The sequence below is a fragment of the Anolis carolinensis genome, chromosome 2 (assembly GCF_035594765.1).
Source record: "Anolis carolinensis isolate JA03-04 chromosome 2, rAnoCar3.1.pri, whole genome shotgun sequence".
In the NCBI taxonomy this organism is placed as follows: Eukaryota; Metazoa; Chordata; class Lepidosauria; order Squamata; family Dactyloidae; genus Anolis; species Anolis carolinensis.
The window spans coordinates 26,940,615-26,962,118 of NC_085842.1; the positions used below are offsets into that span (position 1 = coordinate 26,940,615).

The 21,504-nt window shown below is 43.2% G+C and overlaps 1 protein-coding gene across 5 annotated transcripts; it reads left to right on the forward strand.

Moving 5' to 3' along the window:
- The first annotated feature begins 1,782 nt into the window (after positions 1-1,782).
- On the forward strand, positions 1,783-18,652 carry LOC100552755 (uncharacterized). Of its 5 annotated transcripts, XM_062969505.1 has the most exons (6): positions 1,787-1,959; positions 3,742-3,905; positions 5,039-5,205; positions 13,369-13,532; positions 16,336-16,502; positions 18,087-18,652. In XM_062969505.1, the coding sequence occupies exons 3-6, from the start codon at positions 5,162-5,164 to the stop codon at positions 18,117-18,119; spliced, it is 408 nt and encodes a 135-aa protein (XP_062825575.1). In that variant the 5' UTR covers positions 1,787-1,959; positions 3,742-3,905; positions 5,039-5,161; the 3' UTR covers positions 18,120-18,652. The 5 variants fall into 5 exon arrangements, with proteins under 5 accessions (XP_062825574.1, XP_062825572.1, XP_062825575.1 ...); XM_062969502.1 differs by lacking the exons at positions 13,369-13,532; positions 16,336-16,502; positions 18,087-18,652 and adding an exon at positions 6,739-8,145 and having other exon boundaries at positions 1,784-1,959; XM_008123690.3 differs by lacking the exons at positions 1,787-1,959; positions 3,742-3,905; positions 5,039-5,205 and adding an exon at positions 11,197-11,301 and having other exon boundaries at positions 17,248-18,652.
- Positions 18,653-21,504: the final 2,852 nt, after the last annotated feature.

Here is a 21,504-nt window from a genome sequence, read left to right on the forward strand (position 1 = left end):
CTGGATGAGTATTCCTGGCCTATGGCTTGTACTGTGTGCCCCCACTTGGAAGAAGTATCATTGTTCCTAAGAGACAACCCCGATTTGGGTCCAAGTTTCATGCCGTAGCACTCTTTTGTTCATCTCACTATCAACTGCAAGGAAAGGAGGGACTTGAAGGAGCTTTGGCCTGTGACAAGAAACGTTGGGGGCCAGCTTCGTATTCTTGCCACCAAAGGATTCTCCTTGGACGATGAGCTGTCTTTTTACACCCTGCTGAAAGATTGCCAAAATCTTAAATATCTGAGAGTCACTTTATTTCCTCCAGCGCATTGTGGTCATATCCAGATGAAAAACACTGATGCCTTCAACTCCAGCCTCCATCCCCTCAAATGACCTCGGCTTTCTAGCTTTTACCTGATGCAGGCCAACGTGGAGGACCCTTTGCCTGCAGAGCATGGGTTGATTTTGAAAACTAGCCTTACATATCTTCTTAAAGATTCCCCACACCCCCAAAGCTTGGATCTGGTGTGCTTAACCATCTCCCTGGATGAAGTCTTTCAATGGTATTGACAACCCCTGACTGTTCTCTTCTATGACTCCAAAAGCTTTCCTTGATACAAGATGACATATCCATGGACACTATTGACATTTTGCTATGCTTGCTAACTTCTTTCTTCTCTCCTCTGCATAGCAGCCCTCAAACATTTGGACCAAACAAATATTCCAATTAGTCCACTGTTACATTTCACAAAGTGCCAAATCATCTAATACAGTGTTTCTCAAACCCTGCTCCTCCAGATGTTTTGTACTTCAGCTTCCTCAATTCCTAACAGCTGGTAAGCTGACTGGGATTTCTGGGATCTGAAGTCCAAAACTCCTGGAACAGAACAGTTTGAGAAACACTGTCCTAATGGCTTGCTCCTCTGAGAGGATGTTGTCCTGTTCTTCTGAACTCTAACATGAATGGTACTGAGAAGTTGTCATCAATCACTATGCTGGCATCATGGCTTGTAGCTATTGCTATATCCTGTTAAATAGGTCTGTTCCTGCCTCCATTCAAGCCTAAGAATGAAAGAGCCCAATACACACCTGGATGTGAATCCCTTTCCTTCTTTTCCATTATTTTGGCCTCTACACAAAAATGGTCCAACATCTTTAACTGGCATTCCACCCACCGACCCCTGAGTGGGAGGGAGCCAGTCTACCAATCAGAAGAGCCTTTTGTGTTTGGGTTGTGTTGTCGTTACCATCAAATTTTGCTGCTTTTACCAACAAATTAATGTTCACTATCAAGACTTGCCATCAGTTGGGGGCGCTTCCCGCCAGCAACAATATAGTACTACTATGGCAATAATAAAATAATTTGTATATACATATAATATTGATAACAATATTATAATATAATGCAATTTAATACTAATAATAATACAATATAATTATATTAATTATGCATTATATATTAAATGTAATATTACTAATAATATTGCAGTATAGTGGTATAGTATAATATAGTAATATATAATGCTAATATTGTGCAACACTAATAATATAATATATTATATGTACATATAATTTGTAAGCCGCTCTGAGTCCTCTTCGGGGTGAGAGAGGGCGCAGCATAAATTTAGTAAATAAATAAACACAGTACAGAACAAAGCAAAAGTAACCTCCTTTAAACTCATCTTGCCAGGAAAATCCATAAGGGTGTTAGGGTCACCATAAGTAAGACAGAAATGGAAGGTAAATTCTCATTGTATAAAAACCCCTGCATGCACCTGAAACCCCAGAAGGGAGGTTCCCTCCCAGCAACTTCCTCCCTGGCTAGAGCATCTCTTCCCAGCTGTCTCCAAGCATCAGGCCCTCCCCATAAATAGAGGAGGTGAGGGAGGACAGGAAGGCTGCTTCATCCCATTTTGGAGGCTCGAGGCCAGCTGGAGCCCTCATCCTATAGAAAGTGCTGAGAGAAGATACCCTCAAGTGAGTGCCCTGGAGGGTTTGCCTGCTCTTCTCACCTTGGAGCAAGGCAGACTCCCCCAGAGGGATGACCAAAGGGCGCAGGCTTGGGTTGGTTTATTTCTGGGGCAGCTATATTGGGTGGTTATGTTTGGGACTGCACAAATATTATTGGAGTTCCCAGGTTTCCTACAAGGCAGCATTATGTCCCACATTCACCTTCCTATCTCTCTTGAGACCTTCTCGGGAGGTGTTTAAACAGAGGGCTGGATGGCCTCCTGTCAGGAAGACGTTGGTTGTGTATTCTTTGCTTTGCCCTTTGAGGTCTCTTTTTACTCTCTTATGAGACCAGAAGGGAAGCTGGTAGCTGACACTCAGGGTTAGAGGTGCTAGATTTAAAAAAAATATGGATAAACGGGACTTGTCTAGACAAGGGCAACCCACATGGTCTAGAAGCCAAACCCTATGAGAAGTGTCTTTGGGAGCTAGACATATTTAGCCTAGAGAAGGTTAAGAGATGACATGATAGCCATGTTAAAATCTTTGAAAGGATGCCATATTGAGGAGGGAGTGAGCTTGTTTTCTGCTTCTCCAAAACCTATTATGGCTTTAAACTACAGGGAAAGAGATCCCACCTCAGCATAAGGAAAAGAGTCCTGAATGTAAGAGCTCTTTGATAGTGGAATATACTGAGTATGGTGGAATCACTTGCTCTGGAGGTTTGAAAATAGAGTCTGGATGTCCATCTGTTGGGATTTATTTGAATGTGTATCCCTACATGGCAGCAGCTGGAGTTGGGGAGGGGATGGACTGGATGTCCCTTGGAGTCTCCTTCAACTCTGATTCTATGAAAAGTGGAGAGAGCTCCTGTCCCTTTAATATGAATTACATTGAAGAGGAATTGTCAACAGATGTGGTTTGCCTTGCAAACATCCTGATAAACCTCTTCTCCACAACCTTTAAAGCTTGTCCTGTGAGGTGCAGGTTTCGATAGGATTTGCACCAAGCAGGGAATGGCTGGGAATCAGGGCCAATCTACAGTCCTCCAGATATTTTGGGGTGCATTATCTGTCAAAGTAATGTACTTTGACACCATTTTAACTACCATGGCTGAATTCTATGTAATCCTGGGAATTGTAGTTTGGTGAAACATCATTACTCTTTGGCAGAGAAGGCCAAAAACCTTGTAAAACCACAATTCTATGATTCCATAGCATTGAACCATAGCAGTTAAAGTTGTGTCAAAATGCATTAATTTGACAATGTAGACTTCAGCTCCCAGAATTCCGGTACTACAATCTTGCTGGTACATCTGGGAGTTGTAGCTCAAAATCACTGCTTTTAAATTTCCTACATTTCCTACATTTATGGAGAAGGCTTACAATCTCAACATTTCCATCAACTTGGCTTCTGTCCGCTTTCCTACTCTTCTCCAAATCCTGATCCATTTGACAGATGCTGCTAGCAAATCAGTCTGCCCTTAACTACACTGTCACATAATCCATATTATCAAATCAGATAATCCAGATTATCTTCTTTGAATTGGATTATAGGAGTCTACACTGCCATATAATCCAGTCCAAAGCAGATAATCTGTTTCCCTGCCTTTCCAACTGACAGCCGAGCCATGTCTTCCTGCTTGGCCTGATGCTCCATGGGCAAACTCCTGATACATTCCCCCGGAAGAAACCACTAGTCAGGTTTCAAGGGCCTTGTTCAAACTCTTCTCTCCTATCAGTGACAAATGAAAGGAAAATCTGTCTTTCCAGTAAAGCTCTCTGAATTATTTCTTGTTTGTGATTCCAGAAAAACCATGCCCCAAAGGAGAATCATTCGCTCGTTGGAGAAGCTATGCCTGTATAATGTGGCTGAGAATATGAAAAGGCTCTGGGTTAGGGTTTACTCAATGTATGCCAAGCGGGCCAGGAATCGTGACCATGACACCATCACAGGACCCTTCAGCATGCTGGGTGAGAAGTCACACCATACTCCTGTCCTCTGTTTCCCCCCTTGCTTTACTCCCAATCACAATTTTTTTTATTGGCTCTTCTTGGAACAAGGACTTTGTATGTACAAAAAAAGACAGCAACTAGATTGTATTTTCCAGAGGTTGTAAAAGCCTATGAGCAGCTACTGCAAAGGTTCTCTCCCTTGTCTTGACCTGTCAAAATAGTAGTCTTAACCAAATTATCATAAATTCCATAGATCCTTGGGCCCTATATTTAGCATCCTAGTTTACCAAGTATAGAACTTGGGGAACATCAACACTGTAAAATTAATGCAATTTGACACCACTTTGACTCCCTATGGAGGCCCCATCTACACTGCCATATCAAATCCAGATTATCTGCTTTGAACCAGTTTATATGGCAGTGTAGTCTCATATAATTCAGTTCAAAGAAGATAATGTGGATTATCCGCTTTGATAATCTAGATTATATGGCAGTATAGAAGGGGCCAGAATCATGAAAATTTTACAAGGTCTTTACTGTAAGCCATTTTGAACAACCCCTATTGAAATGAGATGTACCCTGGAGGATCTTGAGGATCCCTAGAGACAGGCATGTAGCCAGGAGGGGGGGGGCCTTGAGGGGCTTCAGCCCCCCCCCCCCCCGAAATTCTCAGGGTGGTCCGCGAGAAGGCCTTACATTTATTATTTAAACTGTTATGTTTATTCATATCATGATCTGATCACCATGCTCAATATACCCCATATGCATGGGGGTCTTGGGATAACGATACAAAAGGTTTGCTAGGGTAGACCCTCTCCCGCTCAGACTCAGCCCCCCCCCCCCTGAACCAAAATCCCAGCCCCTCCCGAAACAAAATCCTGGCTATGGGCCTGCCTAGAGAGGTATACTCTCTAGATATTCGCAAGGTTTCTGGAATGACTCCATTGTAATGCCTGGTGGATGGATACCATAAAATGGAACTAGAGGACCTAGAAAACTCCTAGGGAGAATGAAACTGCAGGTAAAGGTCCTTTCGACATGGGAGAATGTAGTGTAACCTCTTTGTGGCACTCCTAGTCTCTGTTGTTTTTTGACTCCCACCTTCTGGGCCACTTAACATCTGAGTAAAGACTCTCCCTTCCTCATTCCAGCTGGTCCCCTTCTTGAGCAATTGTTTGTGATCCTGCAAGTAAGAAGACTTCTGTCCCCATCCATACTTCGCGTTCTCCTTTTGCCACAACTAAGTTCACTGAATTTTACTGAGTGTGCATCTTATGTTGGCAATAATCTTGCCCACACCATCACAGTACGCTGCAAGGTAAATGGGATGGGATGAACTGGAGAAAGAAATCTCTTGTGGACATACTGTGTCTAGGATTGGGGTTGGGAAGGTTCTGAGAGTTGTGGTTCTCAAAAAACATCTTTTTAACATCTACATGGAGCTGCTGGGTAAGCTCATTTGAAGTTTTGGAGTTCAGTTCCATCGGTACGCAGGCTCTATCCTGGCCACCAGTTTGCACTTTACCCACCCCCATCTCTATGTCACTTGGCTGCACTAGCCCTGGCCCAGCATCTCAAAGTTGTATAGGCCCATCCTGGAATTTGTCCATTGGGAGCTGAATGTCACCCAATGGCTTAGCACTGAAACTGGTTTTAATTTAAATGAGTATGTTGGGGTGTTGTGCTAATAGTAATTATGTTGATGTTTTAATATGCTTCTGTTGTATGTTTTATGTTGGTAATTGAATGCTTTACTTAGGTTGGAAACCACCCTGAGTCTCTTTGGGGAGATGGAGCAGTATATAAATAATATTTTTATCTTGCAAAACTGGAAGTAGGATGGCCTAGTTCATCCTAGGCCACCCTTCTCCCTTAACAGACGCTTGCTTGTGGCAAGCAGGAGGATGTTATGCTAGACCTGTGATTTCCTATCTCTAGTCCTCCAGGTGCTTTGGACTTTAATAGTCTAGGATGCATTGGCCAATGACTAGGGGTTCTGTAAGCTGAAGTCCAATACCCCTGGAAGACCAGACTTTGGAAAACCCTGCAAGAGAGGAGATCTTTCCTATGGCCAAATAGAGGCATTATTAATTCCTTAAGATACCTTTTTATTTAGAATGGGGCAGCAATAAACAGAAAAGATGACTGTGGTTAACATGCCACATTTGTGGGTTTGACTTTTGCAGATTTGGTTGTTCATGGATTTGATTAAAGTGTTCTGTTATGGGTCAGCCACTCTTAACTCCATGAGCAACTTCCTCCAAGCTACCCACAGCGTCATGCTAGAAGGCCTAAAGATTCCCAGAGAGAAATTCCCTCAGAGTTCTCCAGTATGGTTATATGGCCAATATCTGATAGTAGTTGACCAGAGTCTTGCTGGAGGACCTGGAAATTCCTGTAGAGAACACATCTATAGGATTTTTTTGGTTCTCCATTAAGATTCTATGGACAATGTCCGGTGGACTGTACAGTTGTACTAGAAAGCCTAAAGAATTGTGCGTTTTATATTTGCCTTTCCCCCACTTTCTCAGGGATCTGCAAAAGTGGAGGACCTACTGTACTGTGTCTGGATTCTACTTTGTCATATTCCCATTCTGATATTGTCGGAAATGACATCTTGCACACAATCTTCAGATTTTAACAAAAGAGGACAGTCCATGTGCCTATGACATAAGCATCTTCATGGCACCTGTGTATTTCAGAATATAGAAATCAGGGTCAGGACCCATAGATGTTCCTTCTCTTGACCCGAGGATGTGTTGGGGAGAGCATTCAATTAGGGATGACCAGCGTTGAAACCCAAATGAGCCTGTTTTTCCTCACTTCATGCTCTTTCTGTTTCTGGAGACAGAATCTTTCCTCGCTGACTCTTCGTTTCTGTGACCGGATTCACCCAGATGCTTTGGTCGAGCTTGTGAAAGCTTTGCCGTGCCTCACCGATCTAAACCTTGCATCCACCCAGTGTAACACACAAGTACTTTCCACCATTCGCTCTTTCTGTCTGAAAATTGAAGAACTGGATATCGATAAGTGTAGGAAACTATCCCCAGATTCCCTCCTTCACTTGGTCTATGACCCTGTTGCAGGATCGTACGGTTGCCAGTCATTGAAGATGCTCAGAACTGTAGAACTGACGCCCACCACTGACTTGCAGAGCTTGCTTTCGGTTCTGGTCTTTGTGCTTCTAGCATTGCCCAAGCTGAAATATTTGTATCATAATTTGGTTCCACAAGCTGTATGTCTGATCTATGACCAGGAATTTCAGGGTGCCCGGATGCCTGCTGGGTTTCCATCCCTGGAGGAAGTGACACGGTACAGGACATCTACTCACCCAAATGAGGGAAGTGGCAGATTCACACTTGCCCTCAGGAAAGTTAATTTCATTCCACTTTCCTTGTTGCCTAAGATTGGTGCTGTGTGCCCTCACCTCTTGGAAATCTCTATGATTCTTAGAGATAGCTGGGACTTGGATCAGCATGTCTTGCCATGGCGCGATCTTACCCATCTCTGTCTTGATACAGATGAAAGGATGGACTTGAAGGAGCTTTTACCTGTGACAGCTAACATTGGGACCCAGCTTGAAGGTCTTAGTCTTGATGGATTTATATTTGAAGATGAGCTGACCATCTACACCTTCCTGAGCCACTGCCCAAATCTCCTGACACTTCAATTCTCATTCCCCTCCCCATGGAGTAATGGCCTTCAGAGTTGGCCACAGAATGAAGCCAGAGCAAGGAACTTGTGCTTGCCTCCTCTCCAGTTCCCTGAGCTTGTTAAATTTTGCCTGATGTTCCAAAAGTTTGATACTCCACTGCCTTTCCTGCATAAAGTGGTTTTGGGAAATATCCTGGAATCAGTGTTCAAATATTCCCCATGCCTGGAGATCTTGCGTCTTTTTTCCCTGCCATTCCCTCTGGATGACACGTTTCAAAAAGCACTAAAACCACCTAGTACTGCCCTGCAAAGTCTTCAGGTGCTCGAACTGTCTTGTGCTCAGATATCAATTCGCACCATCGATTTGCTGGTTTTCTCTGAGAATAGGCTGTGTGACCTCTTCTTGGAGCAATGTGGCCACATAAACCGGGCAGAGTACAAAGAGCTCCTACGAAGAGTCAGGAAGGAGAACTTGGAAGTAGATATTACACGGGAATGAAAAAAACTGAAGCCTCTCCACTTGCTCGGAATCTCAGCTCCATTGCTCATAGGGCCAGGACAGTATCTTTATTTTTTAAATAAAGCATGTTTTATATTACTCAAACTTTTGACTCTGAATCATGTTCAGAAAGAATTGGGTGTTCCAGAGGGACTGGAACAACATTTGGAGGACCTAAATGGGTTTGTTAGCTACTCTCACCTACATTCTTACCATCTGCTCCCCCTGGCATTAAAACAGATAAAATCATGTAGTACTACCCCCCCCCCCCCAAATAAACAAGGATTTATATTAAGGGACTTTCCAAGGGCAACATGTCAGAATAAGATACAGCCGTGTCCTCTTTTCACATAAAGCTCCCAAGCTACCCCATCTCTCCTAGACCTCTCTCTCTTTTACCAACTATATGTCATTCCACTTTTATTCCTATAAATCTATTTCTAAAAGTCCTGTTTTATTTCTGGGAGATGTTGGGATGGCATCTTATTCATGCGTCACCAACTTATACATCCAATGAAGATCACTTGGATTTGTTCACTGGTGCTCTTTCTGTTCCTTGTCATAAAATTTGTCTTTGCTGAATCTCAGTGGCTGTACCCAGATTCCTGCAGATGAGATTGACATCTCTGTGTGTGAGGAGGTGTTCCTGGAGGCACTGCTTCATCTTGTCTGTGATCCTGCCACTGGTGTTAAAGAATTTCAAACCCTTCAACTTTGTACCTTAAAGTCCAACACTAATGAACATGAGTTGATTTGGGTCTTGGTCTTTGTGCTGCTTGCATTGCCCAGCCTGAAGTACCTGATTCACAACTCAGTTGCAGATGCTGTGTGTCTAATCTACTACCAGCACTTGAGCAGTACCCGCATATTCCCTGGGTTTCCTTCTCTGGCAGAACTAGCAAGATTCAGGGTGCCTGATATGAATGAGGGTGGTTCTAGCCTCTCACTAACTCTCAAGGAAATTTATGCAGTGGATTATTATTCCTGGCCTATGGCCTGTGCTGTGTGGAAGAAGTATCATTGTTCCTGTTTAAAAGCAATGCAGTGCTTTTGGGTTGGAAAGATCAGCCGTTTACAAGAAACGTTGCCCAGGGGACGCCCGACTGGATTGCCCTCCATGAGGGACTGCCTCCAGGGGCAAACCAAGAATGGGCAACTTGGAAGTCCCTAAAAAGACTGAGAAGCGGAGTGGGCAGATCTAAAGACAACTTAGCAAGGTGGCACTACCTGGAGGAATCTTCCACCTTGTGTGACTGTGGAGCTGAACAAACAACTCCTCATATGTATGCTTGCCCACAATGCCCTGCCTCATGCACGGAGGAGGAGTTGTTTAAAGCTACAGACAATGCGATTGCTGTTGCCCGCTTTTGGTCCAAAACTATTTAGCTGTTTGTGATTCCTTTATTTTATCACTTTTAAACTTATTTATTATGCAATGCTTTTGACACGAAATAAATAAATCATTGTTCCTAAGAGACAGTCCTGATTTGGGTCAAAATTTCATATCATGGGGCTCTCTTGTTCATGTCACTATCAACTGCAAAAAAAGGAGGGACTTGAAAGAGCTTTGGCCTGTGACAAGAAACTTTGGGGGGGCAGCTTCTTAAATATCCCCCAAACCTGCAAAGCTTGGATCTGGGTCTGGAGATGCTTAACCATCTCTCTGGGTGAAGTCTTTCAAATGGTATTGACAATCCCGGACTGTTCTCTCCTACAACTCCAAAAGCTTTCCTTGGTACAAGATGATGACATATCCATGGACACTATTGACCTTCTGCTGTCCTCCAATAATAAGTTAAATTGTCTCAAGATAGACACCTGTTCAAAAATCTGTGAGACAGATTCTGAGAAGTTCCTCCAGAAAGTAGTCAAGGAAAACCTTGATCTGAATGTTGTGTGGGAATGAAAATCCCTCTTTCAGTTTGTGGTGGCAGGTCCACCTCTGAGAATCCCCTGCCTTCCTGGCACGTCCAGGTCTTCTCTTATATTCCTATCCCAGCATTCCCAAAACCTAGAAACCTTACGTCTGTTTTTTAAATGGTCTGCCTAGATGAAGCTTTTCAGAAGGCTCTGGCAACTCCTGGAACTGCCCTACTGCAGTTTTGGAACCTCTTTTTTGTTTGAAATTGTAGTAGTTTCCTGTTGTCCTGAAAAAATCATTTGAAATCTTTCAAGTTGAACATGTGCCTAGATGTGTAAGAGACGGATTACATGGAGGTCCTCCGAAGAGTAAGCAAGGAAGCCTTTTGTTTTTATGTCTTTAGAACAAAAAACCCTCCCCTCCAGCATGCAGTGGCAGGTCCACTTCTGATGTGAGCAAAATAGTGTTTCTTGTTTTATTTTTTAATAAAGTTGATTTTACATAATGCATGTGTGGTTTCTGAAGTGTACTGCGATAAGAGTGCAGAAAGGTTGGGTGCTTAATGGGTCCATATTGACTACAGGTCAAGAAAGTGTGTTCGTGTCCAGAGATCAGTAATGGTACGCTTGTATGCTATGCTTGCTAACTTCTTTCTTCTTCCCTTCTCTGCATAGCAGCCTAAAACATTTGGACCAAACAAAAATTCAATCCAGTCCACTATTACATTTGATAGAGTGCCAAATGATCTAATTCAGAGTTTCTCAAATCCTGTTCCTCCAGATGTTTTGGACTTCAGCTCCCACAATTCCCAACAGCTGGTAAGCTGGCTGGAATTTCTGGGATCTGAAGTCCAATGGCTTGCTCCTCTGAGAGGATGTTGTCCTGTTCTTCTGAACTCGAACATGAATGGTACTGAGAAATTGGCCTCTATCACTATGCCTGCATCATGGCTTGGAGCTACTGTTACATTCTCTTTTAAATAAATAGGTCTGTTCCTGCCTCCATTCAAGCCTAAGAATGAAAGAGCCCACTGCACACCTGGATGTGAATCCCTTTCCCTCTTTTCCATTATTTTGGTCTCTACACAAAAATTGTTGAACAACACAACACAGAACAAAGCAAAAGTAACCTCCTTTAAACACATCGTGCCAGCAAAATCCATAAAGGTGTTAGGGTCACTACATGCAAGAAAGAAATGGAAGGTAAATTCTCATTTTAAAAAATTCCTCCTTGCTCCTTGTTCCCAGAAGGGGAGTTCCCTCCCAGCAACTTCCTCCCTGGTTAGAGCATCTCTTCCCAGCTGTCTCCAAGCATCAGGCCCTCCCCATAAATAGAGGAGGTAAGAGAGGGCAGGAAGGCTGCTTCATCCCATTTTAGAGGCTCCAGGCCATACTGTGCAGGTAGTTGAGAGGCCAGCTGGAGCCCTCATCCTATAGATAAAGCTGAGAGGAGATAACCCCAAGTGAGTACCCTGGAGAGTTTGCCTGCTCTTCTCACCTTGGAGTAAGGCAGCCTATCCCAGAGGAATGACCAAAGGGGGCAGGCGTGGGTTGATTTATTTCTGGGGCAGCTGTATTGGTTGGTTATGTTTGGGACTGCACACACATTATTAGAGTTCACAGGTTTCCACATTCACCTTCCTATCTCTCCTGAGACCTCCTTGGGAGGTGTTTAAACAGAGGGCTGGATGGCCTGCTGTCAGGAAGACATTGGTTGTGTAGTCTTCACGTTGGCCTTTGAAGTCTCTTTTAACTCTCCTACAAGACCAGAAGAGAAGCTGGTAGCTGACACTCAGGGAAAATTAGGGGTGCTAGATTAAAAAAAAATACAGATAAACTGGGCTTGTTTAGATAAGGGCAACCCACATGGTCTAGAAGCCAAACCCTATGAGAAGTGGATTGGGGAGCTAGACATATTTAGCCTGGAGAAGGTTAAGAGATGACATGATAGCTATGTTGAAACTTTTTAAAGGATGCCATATTGAGAAGGGAGTGAGCTTGTTTTCTGCACCTTCAAAGCCTAGGATAGCTTTAAACTACAGGGAAAGAGATCTGCTGTGGCCCCCCGACTGTGGAATTCATTGCCCTCTGAGATCAGGCAAGCCCCCACCTTATTGGCTTTTAAGAAAGATCTAAAAACATGGCTTTTTCGATGTGCCTTCGGGGAGTAAATGTTATATACCTTTGATTACTCCCCTTGGATTTTATTCTTTGGACTGTTTGGACTGTTCCATCTTATACCCCTGTTCTCTTTATTTATATGCCTCTCTCTCCCGAGTTTTTAATTAAATGTTCATGTGGCCCGCCCTGTCTGCTCTGATCTGTGTTGTAATGTATATGATTATTTTTGTACTATTATATTGTGTTATGATATATTGTTTTATTTTGTTATATTGTATGGTGTCTGGGCATGGCCCCATGTAAGCCGCCCCGAGTCCCCATTGGGGAGATGGTGGCGGGTTATAAATAAAGTTTTATTATTATTATTATTATTATTATCCCACCTCGACATTAGGATCCTGCATGTAAGAACTTTTTGACAGTAGAATATGCTGAGCATGGTGGAATCACCTGCTCTGGAGGTTTCAAGATAGTGTCTGGATGTCCATTTGTTGGGAGTTATTTGAATATGTTCTCCTGCATGGCAGTGGTGGGGGATGGACTGGATGTCCCTTGGAGTCTCCTCCAAATCTGATTCTATGAAAAGTGGAAAGAGATCCCATCCCTTTAATAGTAGTTACATTGAAGAGGAAATTTCACCAGGTGTGCCCTGCCTTGCAAACACGCTTGCTGATGTTCCTTCTTCTACACAACCTTTAAAGCAGTGGTTCCCAATCTTTGGGCTTCCAGGTGTTTTGGTCTTAACTCCCAGAAATCCCAGCCAGCTTACCAATTGTTGGGAACTGTGGGTGCTGAAGTCCAAAATACCTGGAGGTCCAAAGGTTGGAAACCACTGCTTTAAAGACACAGGTTCCCTATCCGGTTTTCACTCTGATAGGCCTATGTCACACAATAAAATTGTGTTGCAGAGGAATCTCGGCATCCACTGTGAATGAGATGATCCAGGATAGTGTTTAGTACATATAGAAGGGAAGAGGCACACACCTTGGGGCAAACTCTAACACAGTGGTCATGCAGATATATCTGAATCACAGGCAAAAAGTTCAGAGATTGTCCTGCAGCTTTGCCATTCTTCACTTTGATAAACAAGATATACCTAGATATATCTGGACCATATTCTCAGCCCTGTATCCCAGTCTTTCCAACTGAGAGCCAAGCCATGTCTTCTTGCTTGCATTTACCTGATGCTCCATGGAATAACTCCTGATGCATTCCCCTGGAAGAAGCCACTTGTCAGGTTTCAAGGGCCTTGTCCAAACTCTTCTCTCCTATCAGTGGCAAATGCAAGGAAAAGTCCTTTGTGTTTCCAACAACTCTCTCTGAATTATTTCTTCTTTGTGATTCCAGAAAACCCATGCCCAAAAGGAAAATCATTCCCTTGTTGGAGAAACTATGCCTGGAGAATGTGGTTACAAATATGAAAAGGCTATGGGTTAGAGTTTACTTGATGAAGTTACTTGACCCTACGAGTCGTCACCATGACACCATCACAGGACCCTTCAGCATGCTGGGTGAGGAGTCACACCATACTCGTGCCCCTGTTTTCCCCCCTTGCTTTACAGTATTGTGGTTGGCTGTTCTTGTAAGTTTGCATAATGGAGAAAAAGCCCTTGCAAAAAAAGTTTCTGAAGTGGCATTTTTTTCTAAAGTAAAGCAACGTGAACAAGAATTTTCAACTTTGTGTATTTACTAGGCCTGTGCAGAAAAAAAATATTGTATCTCATTGTAAGTCAGAACTAATTTGTTAGTTTTGTACTTACAACAAGATATCCAATGCATGGGCGTTTAAGAAACTTAAGAGGGCTTTGTTTCTTAAATTTTGGTTACTTTGGAGGTCTCTGTGATGCAGTAAAGAATTCACATCACAACCAAGCCCTTCTGAGAGGTGAAGTCAGGAGAAGAGCAGGAGGAGACCATTGTTGGCTGGCAGCTGCGCTAACCTTAGCTGTTTTAGTTCTTGCTGGCTGCTGCATTAGTCACTTGCACAAAGGGGCAACACCAACTACTACTACTTTGATATTATTTGTTTAATATTATAACATAGCATTAATAGCTGGCTGCCTTGGACAATGGACACAGTCTCTGGCTGGGCTGTTGCCTGCTGCATTTGACACACCTGCATAAAGGGGCAAGCCTACTTTGAAATTGATATTATTTTGAGTTTAATATTATAACATGAAAATATAGAATTGGTTAATATTGGTTTCTATTGCTTAACATGGGAGACATTCAATAAAATAGATGCTGTGACTTAAAAAACTGGGCCCAGTTCTGTTCAACATCTTTATTAACGACTTAGACGAAGGGTTAGAAGGCACGATCATCAAGTTTGCAGACGACACAAAACTGGGAGGGATAGCTAACACTCCAGAAGACAGGAGCAGAATTCAAAACGATCTTGACAGACTAGAGAGATGGGCCAAAACTAACAAAATGAAGTTCAACAGGGACAAATGCAAGATACTTCACTTCGGCAGAAAAAATGGAAATCAAAGATACAGAATGGGGGACGCCTGGCTTGACAGCAGTGTGTGCGAAAAAGACCTTGGAGTCCTCGTGGACAACAAGTTAAACATGAGCCAACAATGTGATGCGGCTGCTAAAAAAGCCAATGGGATTCTGGCCTGCATCAATAGGGGAATAGCGTCTAGATCCAGGGAAGTTATGCTCCCCCTCTATTCTGCCTTGGTCAGACCACACCTGGAATACTGTGTCCAACTTTGGGCACCACAGTTGAAGGGAGATGTTGACAAGCTGGAAAGTGTCCAGAGGAGGGCGACTAAAATGATTAAGGGTCTGGAGAACAAGCCCTATGAGGAGCGGCTTAAAGAGCTGGGCATGTTTAGCCTGCAGAAGAGAAGGCTGAGAGGAGACATGATAGCCATGTACAAATACGTGAGGGGAAGTCATAGGGAGGAGGGAGCAAGCTTGTTTTCTGCTGCCCTGCAGACTAGGACACGGAACAATGGCTTCAAACTACAGGAAAGGAGATTCCACCTGAACATCAGGAAGAACTTCCTCACTGTGAGAACTGTTCGACAGTGGAACTCTCTCCCCGGGGCCGTGGTGGAGGCTCCTTCCTTGGAGGCTTTTAAGCAGAGGCTGGATGGCCATCTGTCGGGGGTGCTTTGAAAGCGATTTCCTGCTTCTTAGCAGGGGGTTGGACTAGATGGCCCATGTGGTCTCTTCCAACTCTACTATTCTATGATTCTATGATTCTATGAAAAAATATTTTTATCAAAACTTTTTTAAATTATATAAAATCAGTAGATGTTTGAATGTTTCAGAAAGATTAATTTCTTCCTAAAGACCATGAGGGAGGGCGCAGATCTGATTTCACTGGGGAGGGAGTTCCACAGCCTGGGGGCCACCACCGAGAAGGCCCTGTCTCTCGTCCCCGCCATCTTCACACCCACATAAAACCACATTCAATAATCTAGAGCTGATGTAGTCTATCCAATGCAATGGTCAACTCTGTGGAAAAGAACAGAAATAATAATAATAATAATAATAATAATAATAATAATAATAATAATAATAATAAAGAGGAAGATCTTGGACCGGATTTTCATTCTCGTGGCCCACTGCTGGGCTACAGCCCACTGGTTGAGAACAACTGCTTTAGAAACACTATAGAAATGAAACGCCAGTGCTTCCCAGTTTTGTAATGACTTTGAAACATTTTTTTTATAGATTGCACATGCCTAGTATATAACTATGTTGATTGACTATGATAAACAGCATTACATTATTGATTAATCAATAAGTTAAACATAGAAATAGGTGTGAATATGTTATGTAATGTAATGAAAACTCTTTTTTTCTTTAGCTGGTTTGTACCAAGCAGAAATCTTTCCCCCCTAATTGGTATTGGTCAGCCAGAGTCATATAATCCAGTCCAAAGCAGATAATCTGGATTCAGAAACTGGATTATATGACAGTGTAGATGGAGCCAGTGTCTTCCAACAACTTTCTCCTCTGTGTTCCTTTTTCCAAATGGTAACCTCCTGGATAATCCAGATTCACCCTCCTTTTGAGAGATACCCTGGAGGATCTTGAAAATCCCTAGAGAGGTATCCTGTCTAGGAATTTGCAAGGTCCTCTGAAACAGCTCCATTGTAATGCCTGGTGGAAGAATACCATAAAAAGGACTTAGAAAATTCCTAGGGAGAATGAACTGCAGATAGAGGTCCTTTCAGTATGGGAGGCTATAATGTAACCTCTTTGTGGCACTCCTAGTCTTTATGTTATTTTTGACTCTTCCCTTCTGGGCAACATAATATCTGAGTAAGGTCTTTCCCTTCCTCACCCCAGCTGGCTCCCTTCTCCAGGATCTGCTTGAGATCATGCGAGAGAGAAGACTTCTGACCCCATCCATACTTCACATTCTCCTTTTGCCACAACTAAAGTCACTGAATTTGAATTACTGCTCATATTATGTTGACAACACTCTTGTCCAAACCATCACAGTACGCTGCAAGGTACGTAAGTGGGATGGGATGAACTGGAGAGAGAAATATCTTGTGGGCATACAGTCTCCAGGATTGGGGTTGGGAAGGTTCTGAGAATTGTAGTTCACAAAAATCTGGGAGGAGGATGGGCTAGTTCATCCTACGCCACCCCTCTCTTGTGAAAGCCTACTCCTTCTGGTAAGCAGGAGGGTGTTGTGTTAGACCTGTGATTCTATCTCTAGTCCTCCAGCTGCTTTGGACTTAACATCCAGAAGTCTAGGATGTATTGGTTAATGGCCAGGGATTCTTGAGCTGAAGTCCAAAACACCTAGAAGACCAGACTTTGGAAAACCCTGCAAGAGGAGAAATCTTTCTTGTGGTAAAATAGAGGCATTATTAGTTCCTTAAGATACCTCTTTAAAATACTGTATTTACTCGAATAAAGCACCATCAAATCTAATGTGCCCCTCAATTTTCAAGACCTGTGAGAAAAAAAAGGATTTGCTGGAAGAGGAAAGAGAACAGAAAAAGGTGCAAGAAGGAAAGGGAGAAAGAAAAGGCAGAGGGAGAGAGAATAGAAAGAGACGCAAAAATGAAAAGGCAGGTAGAAGTAAGGGGCAGAAGGGAGAGAGGGAGAGGGAAAAAATTTAAGGATGTTCCTTCTCTTGGCCTGAGAGGTTGTGTTGGGGAGAGCATACATTGAGAGATTACCAGTGCTGAAAGCCAAATGAATCTGTTTTTGCTCACTTCATGCTCTTTTTGTTTCTGGAGACAGAATCTTTCCTCACTGACTCTTTGTCACTGCGATCAGCTCCCTGCGGATGCTTTGGTTGAGCTTGTGAAAGCTTTGCCATGCCTCACCAAACTACACCTTTCATCCACCCAGTGCAACACACAAGTACTTTCCACCATTCGCTCTTTCTGTCCTGAAATTAATGAACTGGACATCATCAGCTGTAAGAAACTATCCGCAGAGTCCCTCCTTCACTTGGTCTATAACCCTGTTGCAGGATCGTACGGTTGCCAGTCATTGCAGAGGCTCAGAGCTGATGGACTGATGCCCACCACTGACGTGCAGAGCTTGCTTTCAGCTCTGGTCTTTTTGCTTCTAGCATTGCCCAAGCTGACATATTTGTATCATAAGTTTGTTCCACAAGCTGTATGTCTGATCTATGACCAGGAATTTCATAGTGCCCGTATGCCTGCTGGGTTTCCATCCCTGGATGAAGCGGCACGATATAGGACATCTACTCACCCAAACGAGGGAAGTGGCAGATTCACATTTGCCCTCAGAGAAATTAATTTCATTCCACTTTCCTTGTTGCCTAAGATTGGTGCTGTGTGCCCTCACCTCTTGGAAATCTCCCTGATTCTTAGAGAGAGCTGGGACTTGGATCAGCATGTCTTGCCATGGCACGGTCTTACCCATCTTGGTCTTGGTACCGATCAAAGGATGGACTTGAAGGAGCTTTTACCTGTGACAGCTAACATTGGGACCCAGCTTAAGTGTCTTAAACTTGATGGATTTATCTTTAAAGATGAGCTGACCTTCCACACTTTTCTAAGCCACTGCCCAAATCTCCTGAAATTTCTATTTCTCTTCCCCTCTCCCAGGAGGAATGGTCAGCAGAGTCGGCCACAGAATGAAGGCAGAGCAAGGAACTTGTGCTTGCCTCCTCTCCAGTTCCCTGAGCTTGTTAACTTTTGCCTGGTGTACCATGAATTCGGTACTCCACTGCCTTCCCTGTATAAAGTGGTTTTGGAAAATATCCTGGAATCAGTGTTCAAAAATTCCCCATGCCTAGAGGTCTTGCATCTATTCTGCCTGCCATTCTCTCTGGATGAGGCATTTCAGAAAGCACTAAAACCACCTAGTACTGCCCTGCAATGTCTTCAGGAGCTTGAATTAGCTCGGGCTCAGATATCAATTCGCACCATCGATTTGCTGATTTTCTCTGAGAATCAGCTGAGATTACTCTCCTTGGAGAAATGCTTCCACATAAGCCGGGTAGACTACAATGAGCTCCTCCGAAGAGTCAGGAAAGAGAACTTGGAAGTAATTATTATGCGGGAATGAAAAAACCCAACCCTCTCCACTTGCTCGGAATGGCAGCTCCATTGCTCATAGGGCCAGGACAGTATGTTTATTTTTTAATAAAGCTTTTTTTATACTACTCAAATTTTTGTCTCTGAATTATATTGTGATAAAAACACAGGAAGAATTGGGTGTTCCAGAGGGACTCGAACAACATTTGGAGGACCCAAATGGGTTTATTTATTATTTATTTTATATTATATTCTGCCCTTCTCACCCCAAAGGAGACTCAGGGCAATTCATGCCGGGACATAAAAGAATGATAAATATACACAAACACTAAAACATTAAAAACATTAAACAATAAATCAGTTATATCTACTTTAAAAATCAGCTGTTTAAACCAACTCAGGACACCATGCAGGCTCCAGTCAGCAGAGTAGGTTTCGTATCATTGCCCCATTGCACTGCCCCAAAGGCTTGGTCCCACAGACAGTGGCTGTATCCAGATTCCTGCAGATGCTCTAGTTTAAAAGTTTGCAACATCTCACAAAACTAGATCTCTCAAAGACACAGTATTATCAGCTGTGGGCTCCTGCTGTTTAGGGTTTCGTGAGCTTGACATCTCTGTGTGTGAGGAGGTGACCCAGAAATCACTGCTTCCCCTCGTCTGTGATCCTGCCACTGGTGCTCTCTGTTGCCAAGAATTGCAAACCCTTCAGCTTTGTACCCTAAAGTCCACCACTAATGAACATGAGTTGGTTTGGGTCTTGGTCTTTGTGCTGTTTGCATTGCCCAGCCTGAAGTACCTGATTCAGGATTCAGTGTTAGATGCTGTGCGTCTGATCTACTACCAGCACTTGAGCAGTGTCCACATATTCCCTGGGTTTCCTTCTCTGGCAGAGCCAGCAAGATTTAGGGTGTCTGACTGTTTTGATGTGGGTGCTTCTGGACTCCCACTGGCGCTCAAGGAAATCTTATGTACTGGATGAGTATTCCTGGCCAATGGCTTATGCTGTGTGCTCCCACTTGGAAGAAGTATCATTGTCAAAGGCTTTCATGGCTGGAATCGGAGGGTTATTGTGAGTTTTCCAGGCTGTATGGCCATGTTCTAGAAGTATTCTCTCCTGATGTTTCTTCCACATTTATGGCAGGCATCCTCAAAGGTTGTGAGGCACATGTACCTTACAACATCTTAGGATGCCTGCCATAGATGTGGTAAAACATCAGGAGAGAATCCTTCTAGAACATGGCCATACAGCCCAGAAAACACACAACAACCCAGAAGTATAATTGTTCCTATAAGACAGTCCTGATTTGGGTCAAAGTTTCATGTCATGGGGCTCTCTTGTTCATCTCACTATCAACTGCAGGCAAAGGAAAGACTTGAAAGAATTTTGGCCTGTGAAAAGAAACCTTGGGGGCCAGCTTCATATTCTTGGCATTCTCCTTGGATGATTAGCTGTCTTTTCACATCCTACTGAATGACTGCCAGAATCTGAGAGTTACAATTTTTTCCCCAGTGCAAGGTGGTCATATCCAGCTCAAAAACACTGATGCCTTCAACTTCAGCCTTCTCCCCTCATATTCCCTCATCTTTCTAGCTTTTACCTGATGCAGGACAATGTGGAGAATTCTTTCCCTGCAAAGCTTGGATCTGGTCTGATGGTTCTCTCATACAACTCCAAAAGCTTTCCTTGGTACAAGATGACATATCCATGGACACTATTGACCTTCTGCTGTCCTCCAAGGATGAATTGAATTTTCTCAAGATAATCACCTGCTCAAAAATCTGAGACAGATTTGGAGAAGGTCCTCCAGAAAGTAGTCAAGGAAAACCTTGATCTGAATGTTGTGTGGGAATGAAAATCCAGGTCTTCTCTTATATTCATATCCCAGTTCCCAATACCTAGAAACCTTAAGTTTGTTTTTAAATGTTCTTCCTAGATGAAGCTTTTCAGAAGATGTAACATCTCTTGGAACTGCCCTACTGCAGTTTTGGAACCTATTCTTTGTTTGAAATTGTAGTAGTTTCCTGTTGTCCTCAAAGAATCATTTGAAATCTTTCAAGTTGAACATGTGCTTAGACAGATTACATGGAGGTATTTATGTCCTCAGAACAAAACAAAAAAACCTCCCCTCCAGCCTGCAATGGCAGGTCCACTTCTGGTGTGAGCAAAATAGTGTTTCTAGTTTCATATTTTAATAAAGTTGAGTTTACATAATGCATGTGTTGTTTCTGAAGTGTATTGAGACAGGAGTGCACAAAGGTTGTGTGCTTAATGGGGTCCACATTGACTACAGGTCAAGAAAGTGTGTTCGTGTCCAGAGATCAATAATGGTACGCTTATATGCTACGCTTGTTAACTTCTTTCTTCTTCCCTTCTCTGCATAGCAGCCTAAAATATTTGGACCAAACAAATATTCCATCTGCTCCACTATTACATTTCACAGAGTGGCAAATCATCTAATACAGTGTTTCTCAAACCCTGCTCCTCCAGATGTTTTGGACATCAGCTCCCACAATTCCTAACAGCTGGTAAGCTGGCTGGGATTTCTGGGATCTGAAGTCCAAAACACCCGGAAAAGCACAGTTTGAGAAACACTGTCCTAATGGCTTGCTCTTCTGAGAGGATGTTGTCCTGTTCTTCTGAACTCTAACATGAATGGTACTGAGAAGATGGCATCTATCACTATGCTGGCATCATGGCTTGGAGATATTTCTATATCCTCTTTTAATTAAATAGGTCTGTTCCTGTCTCCATTCAAGCCTAAGAATTAAAGAGCCCACTGCACACCTGTATGTGAATCCCCTTCCCTATTTTTCATTATTTTGGTCTCTACAACACAACTTTTTTTCATGTCAGGTGAGAAACTGCAAGTCACTTCTGGTGTGAGAGAATTGACGGTCTGCAAGGACGTTGCCCAGGGGATGCCCGGATGTTTGATGTTTTTACCATCCTTTTGGGAGGCTTCTCTCATGTCCCCATATGGAGC